The sequence below is a fragment of the Magnolia sinica genome, chromosome 8 (assembly GCF_029962835.1).
Source record: "Magnolia sinica isolate HGM2019 chromosome 8, MsV1, whole genome shotgun sequence".
NCBI classification, from domain to species: domain Eukaryota; kingdom Viridiplantae; phylum Streptophyta; class Magnoliopsida; order Magnoliales; family Magnoliaceae; genus Magnolia; species Magnolia sinica.
Window position 1 is genome coordinate 10,693,819 of NC_080580.1, and position 16,968 is coordinate 10,710,786.

The 16,968-nt window shown below is 41.8% G+C and overlaps 1 protein-coding gene across 1 annotated transcript; it reads left to right on the forward strand.

The window, feature by feature from the left end:
- The first annotated feature begins 878 nt into the window (after positions 1 to 878).
- LOC131252853 (laccase-17-like) lies at positions 879 to 4,151 on the forward strand. The gene is made up of 6 exons (XM_058253601.1): positions 879 to 1,023; positions 1,113 to 1,264; positions 1,766 to 2,010; positions 2,095 to 2,223; positions 2,489 to 3,454; positions 3,994 to 4,151. The coding sequence occupies exons 1-6, from the start codon at positions 901 to 903 to the stop codon at positions 4,122 to 4,124; spliced, it is 1,746 nt and encodes a 581-aa protein (XP_058109584.1). The 5' UTR covers positions 879 to 900; the 3' UTR covers positions 4,125 to 4,151.
- Positions 4,152 to 16,968: the final 12,817 nt, after the last annotated feature.

Below are 16,968 nucleotides of genomic sequence, written 5' to 3' on the forward strand. Positions count from 1 at the left end.
TATCTCAAGTTAAACGGAGTAGTTTGTGGTGCTAACTGTAGATAAGTAATAGCCCCAAAATCTTATTGTTGGGACAATTCTAACCACTGATTGGTGGATAGTTGTTTGATGAAATAGGACCGTTGGATAATTTTTCAATTTTAGCCGTTCAATAAATGTCAATCCTATAGTAGAAAATTAAATAATCAAATGAAATGGGGTACATCTAAATAGGGACCGATAAGTTGAACAGTTTAATTTGATTTCCTTTTTGGTCACATATGCAATTTCCAAGTAATTTGAAAATGGCCGGGCATCATCTCTCTGCCGGAGTATCAACTTTCTTCTCGGTGGAAAAAGGTCAAATAAAATAACTTCACTTGGTCAACACTCTACAGTTAAAGTCGACCAGCACATGGACCATCCGTCAATGGCTTGGGTACACAACGAGCTTTTGAATCTGAAATGTGGGGCCCCATAGTTCAATAATCCAGGCTGTTGGTAAGTTGTGTCCTACAGTCGATAAACTCTTCTTCAAAGTTACTCTAGATAGGAAAAGGTTAATAATTTCATCTGTGGTCTGCAATAGACGGTTCAGATGAGAAAAATACAACAACCGTCGACTTAGAAAGGTCCAAACATCGGCGGCTGAGATCTTCAGATCTTGGTGATTTTTGGAGCATTACTCATCCATTATGGGACTCAACAGACCAATGGATTGGATTACTGGCAATAGACCCCATTTGTCAGAACTGAAAACCAATTAATATTGTGTGAGCCAGCTATCATATAATTCATGACCATGAAAATGAAATAATAATCTCATCACCTAATCAACCAAACACTCTCTATATAAGCATCCAGACTCGACCATTAGCAACACCAAACTCTTTAGAGAGAGAGAGAGAGAGAGAGAGAGAGATGGCTGTTCTTCAAGCATCAGGTCCCATGGCTGCATTGCTTCTTCTATTGAGTACCATGCTCCTCTTCCCAGAGCTTGGACATACCAAGGATGCAGGCATTACCAGGCACTACAAGTTCGACGTATGTCCTAGCCCGTTACCCGCCATGCATGTTGAGCAAATTGCATTTACTATGTTCATCTCTGATGTTTTTGAATTGTTTGTTGGCAGATTCTGTTGCGAAATGTGACACGGGTATGCCACACGAAGAGTATCGTGACTGTCAATGGCCAGTTTCCAGGGCCGAAGATCGTAGCGAGAGAAGGTGATAGGGTCGTTGTTAAGGTGGTTAACCATGTTCAGAACAATATCACCCTGCATTGGTATGGAACCATCTTACAACTTTAATATCTGTTTTCTTATGGGAAATGATATGATTAGATGCCCAACAAATGATGTGGGGGCTACGTTTGTTAGAAACCCTTCTGGTATCAGTGACATAGGTCCCACCTTTGTTAGTCACCTTCTAATGCTGGGCCCACCTACATGCCAACCTCCCTTGTGATTATCCCATGGATGTGCATCGACCATTCTCTTATAATTCATGAGAATAGAAGCCATTGATGAGGTGTAACAATGCAAGGGGAATGATACAATGGACTAGTCTCTAATCCAGACCATTCATATACCTTGTCACACCACACATTAGAAATAGCCTGTAAATCGACGTGGGTCCCACCATGTTATGACCAACATGATCTACCACAAGTAGGAAAAACACATAACTCTATAACCATAAGGAGATTACAATTAGAATATATACTTGTGTATTAACCCAAAATGCATTTGATTTGGATTGTTTGATATGGTGGATTTGAGAACAGGCATGGAGTTCGACAACTCAGGAGTGGATGGGCAGATGGACCTGCATACGTGACCCAGTGCCCCATTCAAACTGGCCAAACCTACGTCTACAACTTCACCATTATTGGCCAAAGGGGTACCCTCTTTTGGCATGCACACATCTCATGGATGAGATCGACCATCTACGGTCCCATCGTGATCCTCCCCAAGCGCGGCGTCCCTTACCCATTCATCAAACCATACAAGGAAGTCCCGATCATCTTCGGTAATCAAAAGAAAGATCATAAGATTATACAGCCTAAATACAATAAATCAAGATAATTAAAACGAACTTGAATCTGAGTTGCAGGCGAGTGGTTTAATGCAGACACTGAGGCCATCATTACACAGGCTCTACAGACTGGGGCTGGCCCAAACGTCTCGGATGCATACACTATCAATGGCCTCCCTGGTCCCTTGTACAACTGCTCTGCAAGAGGTAATTCTACTTATAATGCTGTCCGTTAACAGTTCTAGCCCACCCCGATCTCATGGTAGACATAAATGGGTTCGATCTTGGCTCAGTGTGGTCAATTTGAACACAGACCATCTATATAACTAGGCCTAATTGATGCCTGTGCTAGTCTCAAGAGGCACACATGCACTAAGCCCAATGGGACTACGGTTCAGACCATCCCGACCCACTTGGAACATGTATCCATCGTATCTCTCACTTTTCTTTGGGGTTGCATGGTGTGGGTCAGATACATTCAAGCTGAGTGTGGAGCCTGGGAAGACTTATCTCCTCCGTCTGATCAACGCTGCACTCAATGATGAGCTCTTCTTCAGCATCGCCAACCACTCCCTCACCATCGTCGATGTCGACGCCATCTATGTTAAGCCCTTTGATGCCGACATACTCCTTATCACACCAGGCCAAACCACAAACGTCCTCCTAAAGACCAAACCACATTACCCAAATGCCACATTCTTCATGTCGGCCCGACCCTATGCGACAGGCAATGGCACATTCGACAACTCCACAACCGTCGGATTACTTGAATACCAAAGACCCAATTCATCAAACACTGTTGGCATGAACAAACTCCCACTCTTCAGGCCATCCCTTCCACCTCTGAATGACACTTCCTTCGCCACTAACTACACCAATAGACTGCGTAGCCTCGCCAATGCACAATTCCCCGCCAATGTCCCTCAGACCGTTGATAGGCGGTTCTTCTTCACGGTCGGCCTTGGGACCCATCCATGCCCCAAGAACCAAACATGCCAAGGGCCCAACGGCAACAAGTTCGCCGCATCTGTCAACAACGTCTCGTTTGTCCTGCCGACCACAGCCCTCCTCCAGGCCCACTTCTTCGGGCAATCCAATGGCATCTACAATACTAACTTCCCAAATAACCCTCTAATCCCATTTAATTACACGGGTACCCCTCCGAACAACACGATGGTCAGAAATGGCACTAAGGTGGTGGTGCTTCCATTCAATGCGAGCATTGAGCTAGTGATGCAGGACACTAGCATTCTCGGAGCGGAGAGTCACCCTCTCCATCTCCATGGTTTCAATTTCTTCGTTGTCGGGCAAGGCTTCGGAAACTACAACCCCAACAAGGATCCGTCCAACTTCAATCTCGTCGACCCCGTCGAGAGGAATACCGTCGGAGTTCCATCAGGTGGTTGGGTCGCCATCCGCTTCCAAGCAGACAATCCAGGTCAGTAATCTATCTAAAATGCACAAGGAAATGGTAGGCGGGAATCCTGACATCCAATTTTAAAATTGGTTTTTGGAAATTCTCATTTTGAAATGCTTGCTGGATTCCCGCCAAACGTCCTTTAAATGGTGGGGGAGAAGGTTATCCCTGTATGGATTGAGTTTGTATTCACATGAGTCATGGGTTATTGTATATCTCATCGATAACAGTGTCCAGATGCGGTGATCCATGCAAGTGCAGCCCATTTCTAGTTGATCCAAACCGTCAATCTGACGGTCCCATCGTGGATACGGAATGCGTAGAAAACTTTTGGGATGGTTAGTATTTATGAAAGTGGACTATTTTTTTAGGAATTTTCACCATGCATGGTGGGGCCCACGAGTTGGACGGTTCTGATCATCTAGCCGGGGGCTCCACTTGAACCAAATGGACGCATCATGGCACTCTTCACGTTCAGATACTTTCCTTTTTAAGGATGTTCAGATACACTCTTCACGTAACTTTATGCTGACATGGCACGATTGATGACGTGGAAACAGGTGTATGGTTCATGCACTGCCACCTGGAAGTCCACACCAGCTGGGGCCTGAAGATGGCGTGGGTAGTCTTGGACGGGAAGCTGCCCAATCAGAAGCTGCCACCTCCACCTTCCGATCTTCCCAAGTGTTGACCTTGGACGTTTTGGGGGGACTCATTTGGTTTTAGAGTGTTCTATTTTCATGAAACGATGGAGTAGTTTTGTATTATCAGAATTGAGTTTGTAAGGGTGGCATCAATAAGATCAACGGTTTCGATTTCATCATCAGTTTATACCATGCGATCTTTCTACATTTTGGCATTTTATAGCCGTTTAAAAATGAGTTGGTAATTCATTATCTTTGGATGCACGGAATTCTAGCGCACTGTATTGTACTTTTGGAACGTGTGAATGATAATCCGAACCGTTTATCCTGTGGGCTCCACTATTGATAGTCTGGTACTAACAATAAAAATAGCCTCCATCAGAGCATCCAAACTATCTAATCAATGAGCCGTTTCAAGTTGTGGATATACAGAATGAACGGTTCGAATTTTGCCCGTGTATGCTATGTTGGAGGCTAGCCAACAGCTGGGGTGTGGTGATAGTTTACCACCATTTTGAAATTACACTCCAACCATTGAATGTGCACCTAGTCGCACACAAATCTCATTTTTCCAAACATGTCCTAGTAAGGGTGGAACTTTGCCATCACCCTTCAGATGATCCTATCCATCTAAAACGGTGGCCATCAAACGGATGGCTAACCATATTACGGCCAACAGTGGACATTCAATGGGCGAGGTCAGACCAATAAGTAGAGGTCTACACAAACCGAGCTAGCTCGGTTAGCTCGCTTGACTCGTCTCAACTCGAAAAGGCTCGATTTGACTCGGATCGAAGTTGAGTTCGAGCCGAGTCAAACTGATTTTTTGAGCTCAAAAATGAGTTCGACCTGGCCCCAGCTCGACCCGACTCGGATTGAATCTAGCTTGAATTGAACTCATCAAACCAATTCGGTGACTCGGTTACTTTACTATTGATGTTGCTCACCAAGTGTTTGATGAAATGGCTCAACAAAGTGTGGTTGATGGCAAGGAAGGTATGTACATGAAACAAATATCCTTTTTTTCTTAGTTTTTATGTTGCTTAGAAGGTGTTTTATAAAATACATGAAAAACTATTGCTTTTATTTCACATACAGTAGATTCTTGAAAATACAATTTAGGTGTTTGTGGAAATGCTGCACAGGGGAACTCAGCTCGAACTCGGCTCGAACTAGCCTGAGCTACTGACTGAACCGAGCCGAGCTGGCCAGTCAAGCTCGAGGACCGAGCCAAGTTCGAGCCGAGGTCAACTAGTGGCTGAGCCGAGTTGTGCTGAGGCCAGCTCGACTTGGTTCGACTCGATGTACACCCCTACCAATAAGAGTATCTAAAGGGCATGAATTTTGGTCAATAATCCATCAATAATGAGACTCATGGTTTTGGATGGTCCGAATTATAGGTCATGGTCCATCAATACAGTGATACGAGTACACCACCAACATTTAAATGGTGACCAAGCGCCAACTCTAGAATGAAGGCTGCCAAGCTTGCTTGAATGGAGGTCCCATTTTCTGTACTGACATCATACGTGGCAATGTGGCAAGCGTGGGAGGCATCCGAGCCACTAACCAAGAGGCCTGAATAGTCCACTTCCTAAAGAAAGCAACATACACAGAAAAAGCTTTCCATTGGTTTAAAATAAATACTAAACCTAACTCCTGAGCAAAAAGAAAATCTCCATCATAAATTGTTAATTCATGGAATCAACAGCCATGGCTTCATGACTGCGATCATGAAGCACATGCATGTGCAGGCTGTGAGCTAGGGTCCATATTTTGAGCATTAATGGACGTCTACTTACTAATGTAGAACATGTGTCATGAATGCATTCCTAGCATGGTTGGGCCAAAAGATGGTGGACCGTAAATTGATCATAACTTTTGATCCGAGTATAGTTACGGGACGCTCAACCTAGCAATCATCCGAGGTGAACCAACCCACAAAGTGGGTTACATCAGTCCGTTTCATCAGAAAACGTGTGCTTTAGCTCAAAAATAAATTTTTAAGAAAAAATTACTATTTTTAATAATTTTGAATCTTTAAATATTTTTTATTTTTAAAATTTTAGATTTTCTTCTTTTTTAAGAATAACTTATAATCATCTTAGTAATCTTCTTGCAAAAGTTTATTTAGAATTTTTATTTTTAGAAATTAGGCTTTAGAAGAGTTTTAATTATTAGAATTAGGATTTTTATTAGAGTTAGAATTTTGCTATTTTTTGTCATTATGAATTTTATTTTATTTTTCTATATTAATGGTGTGACATGGATACATATAGATCGGACAATTATCAATGATTTATGAATTTCTAGAAATTATTTTCTACTTTCTTCTTTTCATCGTGGATTCGAAGTATCTCTACGAAGAGTCCGGAGAAGCTCAATAGATTCAAAGAAATTATCCCAATGAGGAAGACGGTGCTAGACCTCAACACGTCCTTCCTAGTGTTACTTACGAGCCAAGGCACACTATCAAGAATATCTGAACTTTCTTTTATATTAATAATGACTTACATTCGGCTCAATTCCATCTGAGTGTGTGCTTTCATGGAAAAAGTCAAAAGTCTCTCTTATTTATAAATTTGAATCTCTGTATTATCATAGAAATCAATCCTTCGTGGACTTTCCATCCTACACATGTTAGTATGTCCTGATGGGAAGTTTCATTTTATGATTTAGTTTTAAAATTTAGAATCCAAGTTATTAAAGGAAAATTTTAACTAAGGCTAAAGTAGTTGTATGTACATGTGTTCACGTGTGTGCATAGGGGTGACTGTATAAAATACACACTCACACACATAATAATAAAAGAAATATTAATATATAGGACATGAAAGGTTTTGATCGAGCAATTAAAAGAGCATTTACATAATTTAATCCATGTCAAAATCATGGTGGCAATGTTTGGGTAAACCCATGGGTGGAGTTTCTATGCTTGAAAGCTAGGTGGGGCTTACCAGTTCTACAAATATAATTTATGTAATGATGTGTATTAGACTTAAGCTTCGTTACTGATTTAGTTAGTAGATATTAATGCAATCCATGAATTGCTCGTTAGCTAACAATTAATTATATTATGCAACATATTCAAGGAATTAAAAAATTATAAAATATTATCACTTATTAGTTAGAGATTTTGTTGATGTTGACTTTGTTGAAGATATTGAAATTAAGTCTTTACGTTAAAAAGTGGAGTTGTATTTTCATGTATTAAAAATTAATGTTGTGTAACTAGTTACAAAATAGAGGTGGAATAGATCAACGGTAGCATAGTAATTACTGAAGTTGTCTGTATTAAAGAATTCAACTCAAGGCTAAAGAAAATCTCTAAATAAACAATACATATTTATTACAATAATCAGACCATAGTTACCACAATAAAAAATTAAAAAAAAAAAAAAGATTTATAAACTTAATATTAAATATAATATATATATATATATATATATATATATATATATAGATATATATATATATATATTGGAGAAAAGGGATGGTTAAAAGAAAAAAGGGAATACAAATCTTCGGGTGGGACCCGACAAAAAGAAACAGTCCCCACCTATCATAAAAGCCTATTGAAGATCTACAAATTGTACAGGGGAGGCTGATCAGGGCTGAAGGCAACCATCCCAAGAAGAAAAAGCAAACAGAAAGGAAAAAAAACTAGGGGAGCGCTACTTGCCCACCCGGGAACCCAGACCGACCTTATCTAAGAAGAGGAGGCCGCGAACCGCGGCATGGAGGTTGCCCAGACAGTCGATCACTGAAACTGCCTGGCTATTGCTCCCTTCTCGGGCCATCCAGTTAGCCGGACCATTCCCTTCCCTATGGATGAGCCTGAGAGAGGAGGTGCCCCCCTGTCTCAGCTTGTTGATCCCAGTGATCCAGTAATTCCATATCCTGGGGGTGTGGGACTTACCCGTGAGGAGATTTATTACAATAATCAGACCATAGTTACCACAATAAAAAATTAAAAAAAAAAAAAAAAAGATTTATAAACTTAAAAGAAAAACAAATCAAATCGCAACATTCTTACATATATGATATTATGTAAAAGAATGATATAATAATAATTTTTTAATCATTTAAAGAAATGATAGTAGACCCACTAACAAAAGTTATTATTTGTATAGCTATATATGTATAGTCACATAGCCCTCACCATGTAACCACGTTTTGAAAAGTCATCTCACCCATAGCAAGAGAGAGAGAATCGTTCGTGGCTAAACATGTTTAAAGAGGAGATGATTTCTCTGGAGTTGAAAAGGCATACCCAACCATAACTAATGAAGACAACATATTAAAGAGAGGGATTAGCCGTGTGACTTAATATATATGAACAAAAACACGGTGATAACAAAATCATATTGTTTTGTGATTAAATCCTTACAAATCCAATAATTCAGTGCCTAACGGCAACTCCAAACAACAATTCTCCTCCCTACACTTCATCAAGTACTTAGGAGCAGCATCAATAGATAATAAAATGAGGTAAATTTGACTTAAATGATTTGGTCATATGCAAGGCAAACCAAGAACTGCAAAAGCTATGAGTGACTTTTTTTCTTTTACTCACATACACTCTTACACTTGCACCCACGTGTACTATGTGGGTACTTGAACCCATGACCTCAATGTTGAAACTCACTGAATTTAGCCATGAATAGCGAACCACAAGCTAGAAGTGAGTTGATATAAGATAAAGGCTCTAAAATAACATGGAGAAGGCTAAAAAGGACCAAGATGGATATAGGTAGTTCTTGCGAAGGATATAGTACACATCCTGTACATCATGTCATTGTGTAAATCTCATGGATTGGACATGAAGATAGTCAGATTATAAACCTTGAACATACTTCCAGTGGACCCCACTGTCAATCCACCATTCAGCTCCCTGATCATAGAAAGTACAAGGCATGATCAACCATCCACGTTTACAATTCCAAAGGTGTGTATGAGTAGTGGCCGAATGAGTTGGACAAGGGTTACCAGAAAAAAGGGGCGTCTTCCAAATCCCTTCCCCAACCATAAACCCACCTCCGGTTTTTCCGCAGAAGCTACAGCGGCTGCCCCTGCATACAATCCTTCTCCCGAATTCACGGTCTTCATCGGCAACCTCCCCTTTGATTTTTCAAGGGAAGATGTGGGAATCATCTTCTGGAATCCTTTGCCCCTTTTTTTGGTAGTGATTCCCACTTTACCTGGATCTATCAAACCAAGGGGTTATGGATTCGTCCGCTACCTCTACGAAGCCGAAGCTCGAGCTGCCATTGGAGTGCTTAATGGTAAGAGAATCAATGGGAGGGTTGTCTCTGTTCAAGCAGCAATCTCCAAATCCAGGCCTCTGACGAAACCCACTCTTATCACTCGACAAAACCCCGAACCAACCCAGCCCCAACGTCACCACTACCCCGAACCCACCCAGCCCCAGCCTCACCACTACGCTGAGATCCTCAAGAAACAAACCCCTCCTAAAGCCTCTCAATCTTACCTTGCGGATTCCTTCACGGTTATAGCAGATTGGGTCGCGGTAGAGTTCAGAAGAAGGAAGCTGGTGATGTCCCTTATGGGATTCACATCCCCAAACACCCTCATCATCCAGTATTTGGCAGCAGCAATTAACATCGCACGAATAGATTTGGATAGTTTTTTTATCACGTTCAAATCCAAAGAAGAGCTGGTCTCATTCACTTCAGACTTTGCACTAAAATGGGTATCCACAGGGTGGAACCTTGGCATCCACGTGCGGTGATTGGCCATGATGGCCATTGGATCAGGTTGTATGGGATCCTTGCCCATGCTTGGTTCGAGTCGACGATTGTAGATATCGGGCAACATTTTGGAAGAGTAGTTCAGGTGGACTCCTCTACTAGATATGACCTTTTCAGGCATTTGGCAGAGTTCAAGTGATTCTCAAACCAAGAGTGGATATTCACAGCTCTTGCCACCTTAAGGTAGCCGGTCGAGACTTTCCAATCATAGGGATCTTAGAAAATTTTGATAATGAATTCGGGCATCCTCCTAATCACCTATATTACCACCTGATAAGGGCCAAAACACTAGGGATTGGGTCCTGTCTGCCTTTTACCAGGATAGAGGGCAACTTCTGCATTGCACTCCATCTACTCGAGAAAATGCCTCTCAGAGCTCCCATGTTTCAGACTCCTTGGCGAGTCTGGTTCCCGGTCCTCTGGTAGGCGCGGCCTCTGAGAACCCTTTCACCCCTGAATCCCCTGACGTGGCTGAACCCCTAGCCGTTGCCTTCCCTGTAAGGGATTCACAACCTTACAGGATCCTAGATCTCCACCATCAATTCTCACCTTGTCTACAGCCTGGGGCTTCCCTGATTACCTACCTAACCCCTCAGATTCAATCTCACCCTGCACCCATCCCCTCCAATCCTATCCCTAAGCCCCCACCCTCATGTTCCACCCCACCCCCCCGCTCAGCTCCCCACTACCCCTTTGCCTAAATGCTTCCTCTCTGATGGCAATGCCCCCTCCCTCTCTGATGGCATTGACCCCTCCCTAGCGGCCTTCCTTCCTACCTCGACAACTAACATTAATACTGGGAACGACCTACCAACCCACGACAACCCCAACCTGACCTCGGCCTCTCTAGACCAAGAAGTAGAGCCAGGGCCCCTTTCAGGAGAGCGTTCCCCTTCTCAGCTGAATCCATTGTCTACCCCTCACACTCTTACACCGAACGTGGGAAATATCCATGTAGATTTATCCCCTTACTTCCTCGACTGCTCCAACTGTGACTCAGACAGTGCTCAGGGAGGGAACCTTATCCATCCAAATCATATTCCTCCGGACTCTGGTATCCTGCATCACTATGTGAGAAGAAGAACATCAACAGCCCAGCCAGGTCCTTACCCTAATCCAGAAGAGGACCTCAACTGCCCAGCAGGAGAAGCAGACAGTATTAAATTAGGCTATCTGAGCTCTTTCATCAAGTCCTGGAGGGGAAATAAGAGGAGCAAGAGTACCAGGGCCATCAACTCAGCCAGTGTTTTAGATGGATAGTATTCTTCTGTGGAATGTGAGGGGAATTGAGAATTCTACCTCGGTCAGACATGTTAAAAGGCTGATTATGTCCTTTAAACCGATCATTCTTATCATCAGTGAGCCCATGATTGCTGACTCCAGGCGTATCTCAACCGGTCTGAAATTGGGCTTCCATTGTTCTATCTCCAACACGTCGGCGGGAGGTAAAATTTGGGTTTTTCATCATGACTCAATCGAGGTCGACGCTCTTTCTTCCTTCGATCAATTGCTGGCCTTAAGGGCTTCGACGCCGCTCCTGGATCAGCCTATCTTCATTACCTGTGTTTACGCTAAATGTTCCTACCTACGCAGGAGAGAATTATGGGCCGATTTGGTGCATCAGGCTTCTGTTCTATCAGGCCCTTGGATCGTTTGTGGAGACTTTAATGCTGTTGTTTCCCAAACCAAGATAATTGGTGGTAACTCTCTGACGAGTCCTAGCTCAACGGAATTCTCCAACGCTATCAATCAGACCTCCCTCATTGATGCAGGCTTCTCTGGGAATGCTTTCACCTGGTGTAATAACAGGTCTGGGACTTGCAGGAAATGGGCCAGACTGGACCGTGTTTTATGTTCCCCGGACTAGATCCACATGTTTCCTTCCTTCCAAGTGCAGCATCTTCCCCGTATCTGGCTACTGGAAATAATGGAGATCGGTCAATGATGTGACAATGTTGGAATCATTAGCAAGGGCGGTGGGTTTGCCATGAGGGTTTTCAAGAGATGGTTCTTAACCCTTGGAAATCGGAAGTGTTCATTAACCCTATGATCCATCTCCTCTGCAAGATGAAAAACACAAAAGCAGCCCTAAAGCATTGGAACTCAAAGGAGTTTGGGAACATTTTCACCCAGATCAAGGACTCCACGGCGCAGGTGGAGAAGCTCGAGCAAGAGTCGATTGCGGACCTGTCTTCCACCAACTTATCTAAGTTGGATTTGGAGAAACAGAATCTCGCCCGGCTGGAATCATTGGAAGAACTGTTTTGGAAGCAGAAATCTAGAAACCGATGGCTTAAGGAAGGAGACCGCAACTCGAAGTTCTTTCATGCCTCTGTCTCCAACCGCATCCGCCGTTCCCAAATCAAAGAAATAGTGCAGCAAAACGGGATGAAAATTACGAATCGAGCCCAACTAAAAGAGGCTGCGGCTAACTTCTTCAAGGATCTCTACTCAGCTGATTCTACAGACCCCATTGGAGACTTCCTCAACCTTATCCCGCAGCTGGTCTCCTCCGAAGATAATGATGATCTTATGGCTATCCCTTCGCTCGACGAAGTGAAGCAGGCTATCTCGGATCTGCCCGCTGACGGGGCCCCCGGGCCGGACGCCTATCTGGCGCTTTCTTCTCAGCCTGCTGGAACATTGTCGGAATCGACATTCACCTTACAGTAAAATTCTTGTTTCAGGGAGGTACGTTCCCTCGAGCTATCACCGCTTCCCTCCTATGCTTAATCCCAAAATGTACAGCTCCCAAATCCTTTTCACAATTCTACCCAATTAGCCTATGCAATTGCGTATACAATCTTTTCCAAGGTGATTGAAGCTAGATTAAACTCCATCCTTCCGAAGCTGATTTCAGAGGAACAAATGGCCTTTGTCAAAGGTAGGTCTATAGCCGACAGCATTGCCCTGGCGTAGGAAATCTTCCGTGACTTGGACATGAAAGTCAGGGGAAGTAACCTGATCCTCAAAATTGATCTTGAGAAAGAGGGTTAGAAAATAGAAAGATATTACCAATTTAGAAAGTATATATCGAATCCTACAAAACAAGAAAAATAGGTTAGTTTCTAAAAATCAAGAAAACCTAAACCTTAAAATCTAAGGTTAGAAAAATCCTAATCTTAAACTAATCTCAAAACTAATTAATTTCAGAAAATGTAACCGTCAGCCGGCGACGGTGCCAAAAACTTGTTCACTCGTAGGGTTGTGATGTAGTAACAAACTCGGTGAGACCGAGGTCGAATCCCAAGGGACTAAAACCTATACGTAATCTGAAACTACGTAGAACTAGAACTAGATTAAGATAAAATCTAAATCGAGTGTAAATTGAGGAATAATGATGAAATAATTATCTAAAACTTAAAGAATTTAGGAAAAGGACACTAGGGATTTAGAGGATCCACTTGTAGAGACCAGAGAGATCTTATGCCTGTTTCAAGAACTCAACTGGACTTAGAGTCCCATCTTCATCCAGTTGAAGGGTGTAACCATGAAAATCAACTAAACTTCCTTTGATATAGTTTTCAAGAGATGAAAGGTATATGAATTAGAATGGATTCCATCACCAAACCATACCTAGGAGACAAAGTAAACAACAGAATTAAACTAATTACCAACCAATCAATAATGTATGAAGGTTTAGGAAGGGTACCGTCATCCAACCATGCCCAGGAGACGATGGTGAACAACGAGACTCCTGACGTCATAACATAAAAAGGAAAGAAAAATACTCAAAGCTATCACGGACCCATTGTAATTTCAGTCACAAAAGACCATTAAAAACTAAAAACATTCCTTTAATTAAACTAAAATCAACATCATTCAAACTAAACAAAAGGCACAATCAAAACGTCTCCCATCATGCTACAAGCTTCAACTCTTAGCTCCTAGCTAAGAAGTTTAGCCTAAAATAGACATGATTAAGCTAAACATCTTTTTTTAAAAAAGAAAACATTAAAAGGAAAAAAATAGAAAAAGAAAAGGAAGAAAAACCAATGAAGCCCGCTCCACGGCTCTTTCTCTCGTGCTCCTCTCCACGTCCAAGATGAATCTCCCCCTCCACTCTCTCTCTCTCTCATGTCTTTGTATAGGCTGGAGCAAGTCGGCTGGCTTGGAGATGTCGGTGGATGCAAATTCTTTACGTAGTGCTGTGCGCACGTAGTGAAGAAAACCCGAGAATGCTGCTCCCGCTGGTTCTCCTAGCGTCCACCAAAAACATTAAAAACATGTCCCTTTCGACGGTTTTAGATGGTCTACAAGATGGACGGTCTGGATCATACATCCGATTAATTATGGTGGGCCACTACTTTCTTGAAATTCTGGTTTTCCTGGACGTAATTACGCATGAGAATTCACTGACGTGTTCGATGGGACCCACTGTGATGTTTTCCGATGAATTCGCTCCGTTCATTGGAGTCCTGGCGAAAAACCATTTGGAATTGACTGGTTTTGGGTTAGATTCGGTGTGGTCCACATGGTTTTCTGCTCTGTTGTCCATCTTACGTTTCGACGGTCGAAGTCCGATACATGCTGCTTCTTAGAAAATTTCCACCTAAGTCATGGTTAGTGGACCTGTAGAACTCTGATGGACGGTTTGGATCGGACCTTTGAATTGCGATGGTGGCCCACAAGAATGGACCGCAGCCTCTGTTTCGCAAGAGGATTGTGAAATCCTTGTTAATTCGAATTTGAACGGGTCAGTGGTGGCTGACCGGTTTGACCAGATTTGGTGCACCGTGAGTGTACGTGTGCTGTGCACACGCACTCACGTAAATTGGGACCCACATTGATTCTTTTGATAAATCTACACCGTCCATATTGTTCCCCATCTCATTTTAACCGTGGGGACCAAATTTGAAGTGTATCTGGACAGCAGGTGGGCCCCAAATCAGGCTTTTAGGGGCTGATGTATCCGTTGGGCCACTTCCACAAGGATCTAATGGTTCAAATCTGAGGTGTACGGTTCATTTATGGTCCTATTGCTACGTATAGAGTTTTGAGCCGAACGGATGGTAGGAACTCTATGATCTTGCATTCTAGACTCTTTTTAAGCCATTTAAGTTTCAGTTTCTCGATTTTTCTCGGATATCTGGCATCTAAATCTGTCCATCTTGGTCCCTTGGGGTCTGTCCCTTGCCTTTGGTGTCATCAGAGCGTTAAATCCCTGCTTTAAGCATCCTGTTTCAGTCTAAGCTCATAAATACACCTTGCATCACAAACACGATTAAATTGAGCCATTAAACAAGATATCATGTTCGTAAATCTAGGTAATAATTGGGGTCTAGTATGCAATATTTGACCCTCAACACAACCCTCAACCAACATCTTACTAGTCCCAAGCAAAGTATGAGAAAAGTAAGTTTAGAATTACAAGACAATTTTTATAAACTCGAGTGATTTTGCAAAATAATCCAGATACGAAAATTCTAAGATTTGTGCATGTTGGGCATTACTTTCTCCTAAACTCGAGTGCTTGGTAAACTTCATGGTCAAGTTCAAAGTATTAATCTATCAATTAGAACAATTCTAAACATCGAGTTCATGGGTGTATAGTGTAACCTCAACTTATCACAATGAAGGGTCCAATAGTCAATTTTCATGATAACATAGATAATCAAACAGAGCATTCCGAATAACCCAACCTAAACCAAAACTTTCCTTACAATTTTTCAGCTTTTGATTTTTCCATTAAAAGTAACGCCAAGAAGTGAAATCAAATTCTCACCTACAGGGAGCAAACCTATGATGAAGACTGTACACACAACTTATTTCACATATCATCCATGGAGAATTAAATCTACACCTATAGGAGCAAACCTATGGTGAAGATTATTCGCCCAACCTTTTCCAAAGGTATCTGTTTTTCTTTTTCTTCAATTGATCATGATAACAAATTTTCCAAGCTGGTTTCTTACATGCTTAGTGATTACCAAGTTAACCCTTCAATATCAAACTGAAACCTTAATGTGAAAGCAAGATGTGATGTGTGAAATCATGACTCAATCAATGTTTATAACTTCTAATTCTAGATTAACAATTCAAACTTAAATGTGAAATCTAACAGATACTGAATCCAAGAGTCATAAATTACTAACGTCACGTATCTTGAAATTCTAAGTGCCCTACATAGCTGTCAAAATCACTTCGAATTCACAAGAAATTCCAGAAAAATTAAAAATTTTCACAATTTTTGCTCAAGACTAAGAAAACACTTATTAGGAAACCTAATCTCTCACACCCAACCTAAAATCTACATCGTCCTCAATGTAAAAGATATGAGCATGCAATGCACATGGGACAACGAAAGTAAATGAAACATGATGGGAAGATAGTACCTGGACAACAAATCGAGAGAGAGACTTTTCAAGAGATTGTAGCATGGGCGTCGGTCAGCTATCCTAAACAACGAAAATAAACTATCCTAAAACAATGCATCAAGCAAACTAATCTAATGGCATAAAACCATCTATCTTAGAACAACATAAAGCAAACTACCCTAGTCTTATGAAAGCGATAAACTTACTATCCTCAACTGTGAAAGCATGGAAAATCTACTCAATCATGCATCCAGGTTCTTCATTTGGCAGTATCTTGGTAAATTTCTCAAAAGGTTTTTCAACAAGATTCATCCAAAAGCCCGTTTTGTAGTAGGCTTGGATGTCTTGGAGCATGAATGTCCAGAGAAATTGAGGGACCTCAGCATTAAAAAAAAATTAATTAACCGAAGTGTCCAAAGTATATATGATTCACCTGTGGCAGAAAAAATTTCAAAGTTAGTACACCATGATAAATCTGAGACTACAAGTAGATGAAATTCAGAAAATTTTATAGTAAGTGGTGTAGTCTCAACACACGCTGAAGTTTCACTCTTTAGTTCAATTTTCAGCTCCTCCTCCTTTAATGGTAAACATTCAGGATCTGGGGGACGAGGTACTTCAGAATAAGGGTTCTCCCGGTCTGTGACAACTACTGAGGTATTGTCTTGCGAGGCATCCACTATTTCTTATATCATGGGATCGTTTGAATTTGCAAAGTGTGCCAAACAATCATTCAAAGAATTGAAACATTCAATTGAAAGGAGTTCATTCATCCTATCAAGATCTGTGATGATTTGTTCAAT